Source organism: Aulonocara stuartgranti (assembly GCF_965226115.1).
Source record: "Aulonocara stuartgranti genome assembly, chromosome: 19".
NCBI lineage: Eukaryota > Metazoa > Chordata > Actinopteri > Cichliformes > Cichlidae > Aulonocara > Aulonocara stuartgranti.
Window position 1 is genome coordinate 955,753 of NC_138955.1, and position 12,792 is coordinate 968,544.

The 12,792-nt window shown below is 44.3% G+C and overlaps 1 protein-coding gene across 3 annotated transcripts in view; it reads left to right on the forward strand.

Moving 5' to 3' along the window:
• Positions 1 to 12,792, forward strand: part of LOC309695996 (ryanodine receptor 3) — a 119,477-nt gene that overhangs the window by 31,217 nt on the left and 75,468 nt on the right. For 2 of the 3 annotated variants that reach the window (XM_082517022.1, XM_082517023.1), the window contains exons 4-17: positions 2,670 to 2,684; positions 3,155 to 3,229; positions 3,377 to 3,455; positions 3,975 to 4,087; positions 5,213 to 5,312; positions 5,612 to 5,705; positions 6,478 to 6,552; positions 7,012 to 7,168; positions 7,694 to 7,858; positions 8,246 to 8,367; positions 9,140 to 9,320; positions 10,104 to 10,239; positions 11,624 to 11,719; positions 12,017 to 12,135. In XM_082517022.1, the coding sequence (XP_082373148.1) occupies positions 2,670 to 2,684; positions 3,155 to 3,229; positions 3,377 to 3,455; positions 3,975 to 4,087; positions 5,213 to 5,312; positions 5,612 to 5,705; positions 6,478 to 6,552; positions 7,012 to 7,168; positions 7,694 to 7,858; positions 8,246 to 8,367; positions 9,140 to 9,320; positions 10,104 to 10,239; positions 11,624 to 11,719; positions 12,017 to 12,135 (1,527 nt within the window). The remainder of the gene's footprint in view (positions 1 to 2,669; positions 2,685 to 3,154; positions 3,230 to 3,376; positions 3,456 to 3,974; positions 4,088 to 5,212; positions 5,313 to 5,611; positions 5,706 to 6,477; positions 6,553 to 7,011; positions 7,169 to 7,693; positions 7,859 to 8,245; positions 8,368 to 9,139; positions 9,321 to 10,103; positions 10,240 to 11,623; positions 11,720 to 12,016; positions 12,136 to 12,792) is intronic. The other variant, XM_082517024.1, reaches the window with a different exon arrangement.

Genomic DNA, 12,792 nt, shown 5'->3' on the forward strand with positions numbered 1-12,792 from the left:
TAAATTCAAAGATCAAATTGACCTTATTTTTGAGATGAATTCTCGTGTACATACACCTATTGGATTTACTTATCGCAAACATTTATATTGTAACCCGTCTCACTTTACGTACCCGTGTAGCAAATACTCCAGAGACTTTTTAGACTTCTTGGATTGGCAATTTGAACGTGTCACTCGAGTGCGTTCTCTCCTCTCACGTTTATCTGTTTTCGATATTGTCTACCTATTCATCATTCTTGCCTGCACTGAAATGTCACTGGAGGAAGCGCCATTAAAGGGGAAATGGAGGTTGAATATGTCTCGGCTGAGGCTCTGAAATCAATATGTCTTTGAACAGATGGGCTCATCAATAGACAGTGGCTGGAGCAAATGGTTGTTGAGTTCAGGCAGTTCAAGCGGTTTTAGCCGGAAGGCACAGAGACACAAAGGGCACAACAAGGTACCTGCAAAGACAACACACAGCAACTAGTGTAAATGCCAGGCCGCATTCAGATCAGTATCCACTAATAATTACTAAGCGCAAATTTGTCTTTACTAATATAAAGTATCCCAGCCCATATTGGAGGGTTGCTGGTCAGAATGGGCGAGTGGTAAGACTGGTCACTGGGGAATACCTGCTGCAGGCTCACACACCATGCAGTGGGGAAATAATTATTTGATCCCCAGCTGAATTTGTAAGTTTGCTCGCTTCCAAAGAAATCCATAATTTCTCTCAATTTTCCTAGTAGTTTCATTTAAATGTTGAGAAACAGTATATCAACCAGAGTTCCAGAAAAAAAACACATTTAATAAACTTGTAGGTTAAGTGGATAATCCAAATTGTCTGTCCCTGTATGTTAGCCCTGCGACAGACTGGAGACCTGTCCAGGGTGGACCCCGCCTCTCGCCCTATGACAGCTGGGATAGGCTCCAGCGCCCCCCGCGACCCTGAAAAGGAGAAACGGAAGTGAATGAATGAATGAATGAATGAATTTAATAAAGTTATGAATTAAAGAATGATTTGCATGTCATTCAGTGGAATAAGTAATTTGTCTTAATGCTTCAGCTTCCTCCACAGATTTTCTGTAGGACTGAGGTCTGGAGACTGGCTAGGCTACTCCATAACCATAATGGTCTTCTTCTTTAGCTACTCCTTTGTTACCTTGGTGATGTGTCACTGTCATGCTGAAAGACCTATGTTAACTGAAGGAAGGAGGTTCTCATCTGATATATTATGCTACATCTTCCCATCCACTGGCTGTCAGTGTAGTGAAGTCATCCTGTAACTTAGCAGAAAAAGTGCCAAAGAGCATCGTTTTGGTTTCATCTGACTTCATTACTTTCTCCCAATCTTTTCTGAATCATTTAGATTCTTAAATGATTCCTAATTCATAACTTAAGACAAGCCTGTACATGTGCCTTCTTGAGCGGGGGGTGTTGCAGGTGCTGCCAGATTTCAATCCATTATAGTGTGTTACCAATGGTCCCAATTGCCTTCAGATCACTAACAAGCTCATAGGGCTAATACACTGCCTTTTTCATGATTATCCTCATCCCATGAGGCAAGATCTTGCATGGAGTTCCAGACTCAGGGTGATTGATAATTATTTTATATTTCTTCTATTTCTGAATAACCAAACCAACAGCTGCCCAAGCTTGGTGTGAAGGTAACAGAATATCTGTAATTGATTGATTAATTGATTGTAATCTGTGTGCCACATGGACATACACCTAGTCTGTTGGAGGCAGGCTGGATTGTAAGAGATCAAATATTAAATGACGTGGAAACTGATTTATAACTTTTGAGTATTGTATTTTTTCTGTAGTTGCTCTCTATCATGAAAATCGGAGACTTTTCATTTCTACGTAAATGAACAAAATTGCAGTTTCAGCATTGGATCAAATAATAATTATTTCTGGCACTGGATACGGCGGTTTGTGATCTATAGTTGGAGACAGCATCATTCAAAAGTTTTCTCCCATATGGTTCATTCATCCAGGGGTTATTACAGCTTTGCTCTTTTCACATGCTTAAGTTATATTACGTTTTTGCTGCAATGTGTCTCTACATTTAGAAAATAACTTTTCTTGCTGATCATGCACAGCCCGTCATTGGGACAGGAAAGTGAGTTTGGGGTTCATCCGCTGTGGTGATTGCAGTGCTGCATGCCTCACTGCATTAGACTCAGCCCCTCAGCCAGCTTAGAGCAGTTACCAGCAGCACAGAAGAAGCCTGAAAGCCAGTACTGCAGTCTGCAGAACACAACTGCATCAAATCACAGGCCCGCTATTGTCCCAGTAGCCAACTGAGGGGGATAGAGAGAGAAATAGAAACGCGGCAAAAGAAGATGTAGGACCACACTATGATTTTATAAAACGAGCCATGATTCACATAGCGCTTGGATATTACGTAACTACAATTTTGCAAAATTGCATAGAATAAACTCAGCTTTGCTGGAAACATACTGTATAGTTAGTATCCTGCTTGGCTTGTAGAAAATATTTGTTTTCCAGTGGCTTCACTGTAAAACACACACAAAAAAAGATTGTCAGCTTCTTTTTCTTCATTCCTTTAAATAAGTAACAGCTGTGTGTGGCCCTAAATTTGTACCACCTAAAGCAGACAGGCTCAGGAGAACAGTAGCTCTTTTCTGAATAATAACACTCTTTCTTACCTTAATGCTTCCTAGAGGCTCATAAGGAAGGTGAGTAACATGGGAGTTGATTGCCAAAGAGAAAAAAAAAACACCCCCTTTTGCATTTCTCCCAATAGATATATTAATTGTTCCCCCTCCTGCATCTTAACCCAATCCCCAAGGCGATGGAGTCATTGTCTGCTAATACTGACATTGCATCCAGAGACTGACAGTAGTTTACAGTGTGCATCCTCCCACATTCCTGTAGCTGGAGTGCTGGAAAGATGAGCCCGTATCCTGCTCACTCACGGATACAGGAGCAGATTGCATGTGTTCATTGGAGAGACTGGGTGCAAACCCTCCCCAGGAGATGCGTGCCCCCAGCTTGAGGTCACCCTAGTCGTCGATGAGGTCAACATTCAGTGTCAGAGGTTCGATTGAAGCGGTTGGAGGGAGACCACTGGGGTTGTTCTGACAGAACACTGAGCTGACATGTAACTATGCGCTTGTGTACATGTGTTTGTGAATCGTCTCTATAGGCAGCGCAGAGTGGCGGACACAAGACTCTGCTGTACGGACACGCCATCCTCCTGCGGCATTCCTTCAGCTCTATGGTGAGAGATCTCAAACAATCCCCGCTAAACAAATCACGACAGATTATAACGGTTGATTTATACGGTATATCAAAAATGACCCTTGTCAAATACAGGAAGCGTGTGACAGCTCTGTCTTTTGTGGTTTGATGTGTGTGTTGACCACAGTACCTGGCCTGTTTGAAGACATCAAGGTCACAGACAGATAAGCTTTCCTTTGATGTCGGCCTGCAGGAGGATTCAACAGGTAAATAAAAGCTCCGGTGCAGTTCCCTTTGTCATTGTCGCTACGCCTGTCTCTCTCCGTCTTTGTTCCGCCTCCGTCTGCTTCTTTAAATCTATCTAACCTCCTCTTCGCTGTCTGAACGTCCCCTCTTTATCTTTCTTCCCGCTCTTCGTTTGTTTGCGAGTGAATTTCACTGTTTGTCTTTTCAGAATCTCAGTTGATACCCCCCCTCCCACAGTGAAGCAGTGTACACTTCTTGTTGTCAGCTATGATTTCATCTGTGCAGAATATTTAACACCCTCATGTGTGGCAGGCTGATACCTGGACCCACTTCTGTTTGCACTTGTTAATTGCATCATGTGATACGCTCGATGAGCAGTCGCCTCAATTTCACTTGAAAATCTTGCTGCGGTGACCCATGTGCCCTCATCTTCAGCCCACTGCGACAATATTAGTAATTACAGGGGGTATTTGGGCAGTGGTGTTTGATTAAAAATATAGAAGAAACGTGTTTGTGTATGCGTGCGCTTACTGTTGCAGGTGAGGCTTGCTGGTGGACAATCCATCCAGCCTCCAAGCAGAGATCAGAGGGAGAGAAAGTACGCATCGGCGATGACCTCATCCTTGTCAGCGTGTCCTCAGAGCGATACCTTGTAAGTCTAGTGTTTGCCGGTGTGTATGTGTGTGTGTGTGCGTGCATTTGAGTGATCATAACACAGAGGTCTTGGTAGGAGCGCATCAATTCTACTCCCCTGATGTGGCAAAATTTCAGATTATAGCAATCCTGTTACCACATGCTGCAGCTCTCTCCGTGACCTCTCTCCAGCTGGAGGCTTAACATTAAAAGCAACAACTTTTTTCCCCCTCCAGATGACTGCAAAAATGCATACAATTACATTAAGCAAAATTTGATCTGCACTGCATCACGTCTGATCTCTGGGGGGGATTATGATTTCTTTGCTTCCAGTGCCTTTTCAAATCAAGCTCCTACGTAATCATTCTGGTCACGCCCAAACATTCCTCTCCTCTGCAGCTATGATTCTAACTTTTTCAGCAGCGGGTAACTTTCACTTTTAGACTAACTTTGCCCACTGAGCACACGGACTCGGACGCTAACCCTGGGAAACATGTTCTCCATGATCCGTGAAGTTTGTGACAGCAGCCAGGCGGTGCTTACAGCCCCACGGCAGTTGGGCGCACGGACAGATGACCACTATCGCCTTACAGTCAGCAATGCCAATCTGGTAGTCTGTCCCAGCTGTCACACACACTGTGGTATGTGAAGACACACAAGCACCGAGAGGGCTGCAGGAGACTCTGGGGAAGGAGGATGATCAGGACACAGCTGCCACAAAATTTGTTTTTTGGATGCACAAACACTGTGGAAACCACACACACACACACATATTCTCTACATTATAATCTGTTTGTGTATCCCTGAGCGCTCATCGATAAATTGGAGTCTTCTTCTGCATCAGTGGTAATAGACTTTCAAGCTCCAACTGACAACTCATCATCCTTTTCAAGTTGAATCAATACAATCATGCATTACAAACCCAGGTCACAAGCAAGTGCACTCCTAGTGTCGATCCCAAGCTCACATAAATGGGGGAGGTCACGTCAGGTAGGGCATCTGATGTGAAGGTTTTGCCAAATCAAACATGTGGCTCGTAAAGATGTAGATAGATTGCTGATTGCTCATAAGATCACAGTGCTGTCACTTGCATATTTCTGTAGTTGTACACAAAAGTGAAAGCTGGATGTGCTCTTTCCTGCAGCATTTATCCATCTCAAGTGGCAACATCCAGGTGGACGCTTCCTTCATGCAGACTCTGTGGAACGTCCATCCCATCTGCTCTGGTAGCAACATAGAAGAAGGTAGAGACTTTACATAATCATTTGATATACCTTCAGGTAAAAAAGAGAGACAAATATACTTGAAGACAGTGTTGTGATGAATTTTGCAGCCCATATAATTTGAATTTTCTGCATATTCAGTCAAATCCAGGTGACAGTGGCTAAATTTGCAACGAGTTTAATGTTTCTAACTGTATTTAAAAATGGGTAAAACACTTAAATATGGCAGTTAAACACTTAAACCTCTGTGATATGGATTGTCTATTTTTCCTGATTTCATCTCTGAGATGCCAAATCTTTTCTTTGTCCTTCTCCAATAGGCTACCTGTTAGGTGGTCACGTGATGCGGCTGTTCCACGGACATGACGAGGTTGTTACAATCCCGGGATCAGACCAGAGTGAAGAGCAGCAGAGGTGCCTAACACAGCATCGCAGGGGCAAAGCTAAAGTAGTTACACAGCACATGAGAAGCTAATGGAGCTGCCAGCCCTCTGTTTCCACCACGCTCTGTGACCAGTGTAACCCCCGCCACCCTCCCCACGGGAGCCAAAATGGCTGCGGTGTTATTTTTACCTACAGCATAGCTGCTTGGTGCCAACTCACATAAGGCAGAGCGCTGAATAATGGCACACTGGGCCTGAAGTGGGTCAAAACAGCGGGCACTACACGGGCCCGTACACATTCAGCCAGGTGCCAAAAGATGTGTGCGTCTTCCTCTGTGATACACACGATGTGCACACAGTTTCTGTTTTTAGACCGGAGCAGGATTAGATTTAATTCTAATTTCTAGCTTTGGCTTTTACTCCTTGATATTTCACAGATGGAGCGTGCTTTTTAGAGGTCTCACATTTTTCTGGGGCAGATCAAACGCACTCCAAACTGTCACCAAGGGGTCGATGAGCGATTTCTTTTATCTTGGGACCTAGTCACCCATATCACTGAGAGACGGCGTAGCTGCGATTTATCGGGACTCGTCTGTGTTTGAAGGATGTGACGGCGCAGTCGGCAGAGTAAAAACAGCGTGCTTATGTGCCAAAGTCAAACATCTTGTCTGTGAATATCAGTGTGACAAATGAGAGGAGAGAGGGCCGGGATGAATGACCTTGAGAGTGTCCGTGGCAGCTAGACAGTTAAAGCATCTGCCCACGCACACACACACACACTCATGCTTCTCTCTCATCCTCAGGATAGTCAACTATGAGACGGGTAAAGCTGGTGCCAAGGCGAGGTCCTTGTGGAGGCTGGAGCCACTCCGAATCAGGTGGTTTTGTGTTTCATGTGATCTTTTATCTGTTGCCTTTCTTCCTGTAACTCTCTCCTTTGTTTTTGTTTAGTTCATCGCTGTCCTTTCCACCTTTCTTTTCTGTCTTTTGTTCATTGTTTCCATTTTATCTGTTCTCCTTTCCTCACTGCTGCACTTTGGCCTCTGCCTTATCCCCTCTTTCTCTTTCCCTCTGTCTTTGCTGCCGTTCCCCTTTGATTTCTGCCATGTTTTTGATGCTGTTTGTTTAGACTTTCCTGTTTCCTAAAAAGGAAAAAAAAGGTGCATAATTACAAAAATGTTTTCATCCGTTTCCAACTGATTCAATTCATATCTACTAGATAATTAACAGCTGGCAGCAGTTTTTTTTAGATCAGCTAATTAGCAAATCTCCCTGGGTTTGTGAACTGAACATTTTTGTGTATGCTTAATATTAATGTGCGGTTGTGGCGTTGACAGCTGGAGCGGGAGCCACATCCGCTGGGGTCAGCCCTTCCGGCTACGGCACCTGACCACCGGTCACTACCTGGCTCTAACGGAGGACAGGGGGCTGGTGCTTCAGGATCGGGAGAGGTCTGACACCGTTGCAACGGCCTTCTGCTTCAGAGCCTCTAAGGTAAGGACACATGCACACAGAAATGAACTGCATCATACAGGATCAGCCACACCCTTTCCCATTTAAACACCAGCAAGAAGGCTTTATGAAGGATCACCTATTAACCTTTTACGAATGAACTGCCAAATATCCTTGGGCTGGAAAATCACAGCTTTTTCAAGGACAATGAAAATTGCAAGAATCATTGGACGAGCGAAAACGACACCATTGAGGTTAATTTAGCTGAACTTGCCGACTCTAACTGAAGCGACCGTTTAACTACTCTGTTCAATATAGTTTCTTGAAATGAATAGTGATGCTGAACCAATTACTGACCCCCTTCCAATGTGGATCTGAAGCATGTCTTGCAGAATATGTTAAGCAGCTGACTTGATTTACATTATTTACATCTAATCCTAAAAGCAAAACAAATACAGCCTTCTTGCTTGTGATGGGCGGAGAGCTTTAAGTTGTAGATGCAGCTAATATTTGGTCGTGGTTTGATTAAGAGCAAATCTGGGTCTCTTTTCCTTCCTTTCTGTGCAGGAGAAGCTGGAGCAGAGCCCCAAGCGCGACATCGAGGGAATGGGAGTGGCTGAGATTAAATACGGGGACTCGATCTGCTTCATCATGCACGTGGCCGCGGGTCTCTGGCTCTCGTACCAGGCGCCCGATGTCAAATCTGCTCGTCTGGGTCCCCTCAAGAGAAGAGTGAGTGGCGACATACGCGAGCGCACACTGCTCTGTCTTTAGATGCAAGGCACATGGAGAAAACAAGGAGCATTAATAAATAAATCACACTCCTTTGAGTGGATAATTATTTCGAGAGTAATGACTTGATTGAGTTAAGATGATCCTCTGTTAGTTTGCATCTCATATCTCTGCCTCTGCTAAATATAGACCTCGTCTCCTGGCTACTGTTGCAGAGGGGGTGTGCGTGCGGCATGTAAACACAGCCAGGTGGCCTGTAGTGTCAGCACCTGTGTTCCAGACACTGTGGCTCAGTGCGTTCTCCTCCTTCATTTCTTTACTCATTTCTTTATATCGTCTCATGGCAATGTTTCTCGCCCTTTTCTCGCCCTGTGGCGTCCTCTCAAGGCATGCCTGCATTCTGAAGGTCACATGGATGACGGATTGACCCTCCAGCGCTGTCAGCACGAGGAGTCCCGCGCCGCGCGCATCATCCGCAACACCACGCTTCTCTTTAAGCGATTCATCAGGTACGCTACACGGTGACAAAACGGTGCCGTTGCTCACTTCAGCACACAGGGATGTGATTGCACAAATTAGCCAATTAAACCAAATTGCAGCCCACATTTGTCTTTCGCCACTTTATTAGGGTAATCTGCAAAATGTCCTGTCACTGGGACAAGTTTCATAAGCACCCACGTTGATGATGGTTTAGCGTAATTACGCCTGATGACATTCCAACATCGGCAAATTATATCTGAAGGCTATTTTCGAAGCCCACAGACTCATAGGTGTGATATAACTCGTGATGTAACAAGAGGGGCCTGTGGGTTTTGTCTGAGTGGGGTGCCAGTGCCCCATGCAGTTCACTCAGTGGACCAGCCACATGTTTCCAAATAGAAATGCAGTGGCATCACTGCTATGTGTGGTGAGCTATGAAGCACATACGTGGATGCTTCCATTGCCTGTATTTGTTATCAGAGGGCTTGCTGTCTCCTGGGTCAGACTTAGGGGCAGGAATCTGTCAGCCCCCACCATCACCACCACCACACACACACCGCTCCCATGCATAGGACTAGAGCTATTTTTAGCAGGCCAGCGGAAATCAGCATTTCAGCATGAATGAACCGTTGGGTTAAAGATCGTGTTAGTCATCACTGCCTCTCCTCAAGTCTGTTCAGCTTCCCAGTCGTCGTATCTTTAGCAATGGTTTGTTTCCTCGAATGAATGAGAGAATTTGAGAAACGGCAAGTAGTATTAAATGTGTGATTGAGTTTTTTTCTTTCTGTCTACTTCCCCCAGAGACCTGGATTGTCTGGGTGTTAAGAACAGGGCACTGGTCGCTCTGCCCGTGGAGGAGGTGCTCCAAACCCTTAATGACCTCATCACTTATTTCCAGCTCCCCGATGCCGAGCTGGAGCACGAAGAAAGGCAGATCAAGCTGCGCTCGCTCAAAAACAGACAGAACCTCTTCAAGCAGGAAGTGAGTTCATCCATCAAGGAAGGTTTAGTTAAAAAGAGCTCGCGAGGCAGTCAGGCAGAGCAAAAGAATCTCAACGTGGTTGCAATTGGGACACTTTTAGTGAATGAGTGCACGTGTGATTAAGCTAGCAGTAGTGGCAAACTTGCAGAAGGAGGTGAAAAAGCGAAACCAATTGATTCTTTGTGGTTTGTTTCAATGGCATCCTGTATTTGGACGCACTTTATATGACGGTGTCAGCAGTTTTCCTGAGGCTGGCATGAGCGCACTGAGCTTTCTGCTAAGCTTCTAGGCTCTAAATTGCTTTCATCAATTATAAAATGTCAACTGCCTCGCTGAGGGACCCTATGATGTCACCCACTGAAAAGCAGGTTAAATCTTACAGGATACAACAGCATAACTGTGTCAAAATGTCTTCGAGAGACCATAAAATAAGAGACTTGATTGCAATATATCTGAAGATTATCGACACATAGAGTATTGATTTTTGCAAGTTACATATCTTTTAAGGATTTTTTAATCTTATGTACCTTTCTATGGGGGACTAAAGGAGCACATTTCTATCTTAATTCTAATCTCGAAGGTCAGCTTGTCACAATAACTGGAACACTTTCCATTTAGCATATCAGGTCTCAGGTATTTCAAGTCTGTAGAATAAACCAGTACAAGACCATCATGAAGCTGCATTACACTAACTGAAAACTGGGGGCAGATTTCATCAGAGGAAGCTCTTATACCAGTGACATGTGGTGGGTCATGTGACATGTGTCACTGCCTCTTTTTTAGGGCATGCTGACTCTGGTGTCCAACTGTATTGACCGACTGAACGTCTATAACAGCGCCGCACATTTTGGGGAGTGCGCGGGCTCGGAGGCTGGAGCGGCCTGGAAAGACATTCTCAACCTGCTGTATGAGCTGCTGGGTGAGATGCTGGTCTTAACAGCACACACACAAATACACACACAGACTCACTGCCAACTGCAATTAATCTTAAAATTGAAAGTTCAGATTCACATTTGCACACTGACACACAGGATGCGGCAGAAACCTCTGAGATTCTGCCAGAGGTTTCTTCCTCTTTAAAAGTGCGTTCTTCCGTCCCACTGTCTCCAGATGGTTGATCACAGCGGTTTTCTCCACATAATTTTAGGCTCTTTGCATCACAGTATAAAGCACCTTTCTGTGACTGTTGCTGTGAATTGATGCTGTATAAATAAAACTGAATTGAAGACACATGAACCATAAATACACTTTTCTAATACTCCAAAAACAAAACAGACAAACACATTGTTGCAGAAATGGCTCGGTGGCATGCGGCCCAATGCCAGGGCATCAACCCAACAACATCAGTCATCTCAGACACACACACACACACACACACACACACACACACACACACACACACATAGAGTGTTTGGGTATTTCCCACTGACCTCATTTCTTTCTAGCTGCCTAATGTCAATTTTCATCTCTGTCCTCTCAGTTCTCTGTTTTGTTTTGCTCTCTGTGTTCCTACTGCCCAGTGTCATCACCGCTCCTTTTCAAATTCACTATAACCTCTTGCACTGCATCCATATGCTCCGTCATCATATATAGGACGTATCTCAGTAAAATGACCTGGCAGGAAAAAGCTTTTTTTTTGCTTCCCTCCTCTCTGTCTGTATATCCTGCCATCTTCCATCTGATGAGTACAATGTTTGTCTCGACTGTTATTTCAGCAGCTTTCACATAAAAAGATCCATTTACGAGCAGAAAATTGTGAGCAGGCACGATTTTCTTCCTGTCATGTTTGAAATGAGTTTCATTCTTAAGCTGAGATAGCCCGTATGTAGAGTTTATCTTTCATCTCGCCACACTGAAGCCCTCTCTGCCCTCCAAGGATGTCCTTCACGCTCTTATTTACACTGACTTCACCTGCTGACTCATATTAGTGTTCTAGTCACATCTCTCTTTCTCTGTTCCCCTTCCCCCTTCTTCACATACCTGGTTGAGCGCAGCGCTAAGTGGATTTGGGATGCCTCCCTCCTTTCTTCTTTGTCTCCCTGCATCGGATGACCCTGTTTTTTTCATGCTAGGACGTACATGTGGGTGTGTTTGTCCTCATATGTTTATGTCTGGTCCCACCTTCTCTCTAAGGCATCTTCTAAAACTAATATGTTTAAGAGTGTCAAAGCACAATGTCTTCCTTAACCGGCTTTGGGCATGAATTCAAAGTGTTCACCTTTGCGTGACATTGTTTTTCTGTTGTGTAAGTCGTCACATTAAGCAATGCGCTGACTCGTGCACACTTTCCTCATGTCCTGCAGCTGCGTTAATCCGAGGAAACCGCAACAACTGCACACAGTTCTCCAACAACCTGGACTGGCTGGTGAGCAAGCTGGAGAGACTGGAGTCCTCTTCAGGTACACTCATTAGCATTCTGACACATACACATGAGCCTGCAGTGAAACAGCAGTGTGAGAGAGCTTTTGTGCAACATCGCAGAACTATTAAAATTCTTTAACAGGTACAGGAGTCTTTTTTTGAAAGGTGACACTGTTGGCTGAAATCATGGGAATAGCGACTTTTTAAATGTGCAGTAAGGAGTGCACCAGCAGGGTTTTCTGTTGCTCTGTGCGGACAGAATGCGTCTTTGACGAGTGTCCTTTGGTGTGTCTTTTGCGAGTGTTAAGTAATTGATGAATTTTGCGGCTGTGCAGGGATTCTGGAAGTTCTGCACTGCATTTTAATCGAGAGCCCCGAGGCGCTCAATATCATCCAGAAAGGACACATTAAATCCATCATATCGCTGCTGTACAAGCATGGACGCAACCACAAGGTAAGCAGTAAGTGTTGTTGCTACACGGTGAAATACACATCTGGGTTATGCACATGTTGAAAAATAACTATGCAATACAAAGAACAGCAATTTATGTTAAGAAAAAGCGTAACACTTTATAATACGGCCCGTGACTGCAATGAAATTGAATTTTTATGTGTATTTTATTTGAAACTACAAGAAAAAATACCTTTAAAATTTGCAGGTCTATGTGACCTTCGTGATGATGGAGCCAAGTCTAACTAATTTTGTTTTCCTTTCACAATCACTGTTTACTCATAAAGGGACTGTTTACTTTCCTGTAGTACACTTGGGACATTAGGCGAGGTTAAACCACTCCATACCCACCAAAATGTACAGCACACTTCTTATGTAAGATGGGGAAATATTGGTTGTTTTTCCACAAAATTACCAAGAAATTACTTAAAATTACTTACAATGGAATTTGTGTCTTGTTTTCTTTATTATAAAATATGGTTTAGAGCAGGGGTAGGGCAACTCCTGGCCTCGAGTGTCGGTGTCCTGCATGTTTTAGATGTGTCCTTGATCCAACACAGCTGATTCAAATGGCTAAATTGCCTCCTCAACATGTCTTGAAGTTCTCAGAGGCCTGGTAATGAACTAATCCTTTCATTCAGGTGTGTTGACCCAAGGGTG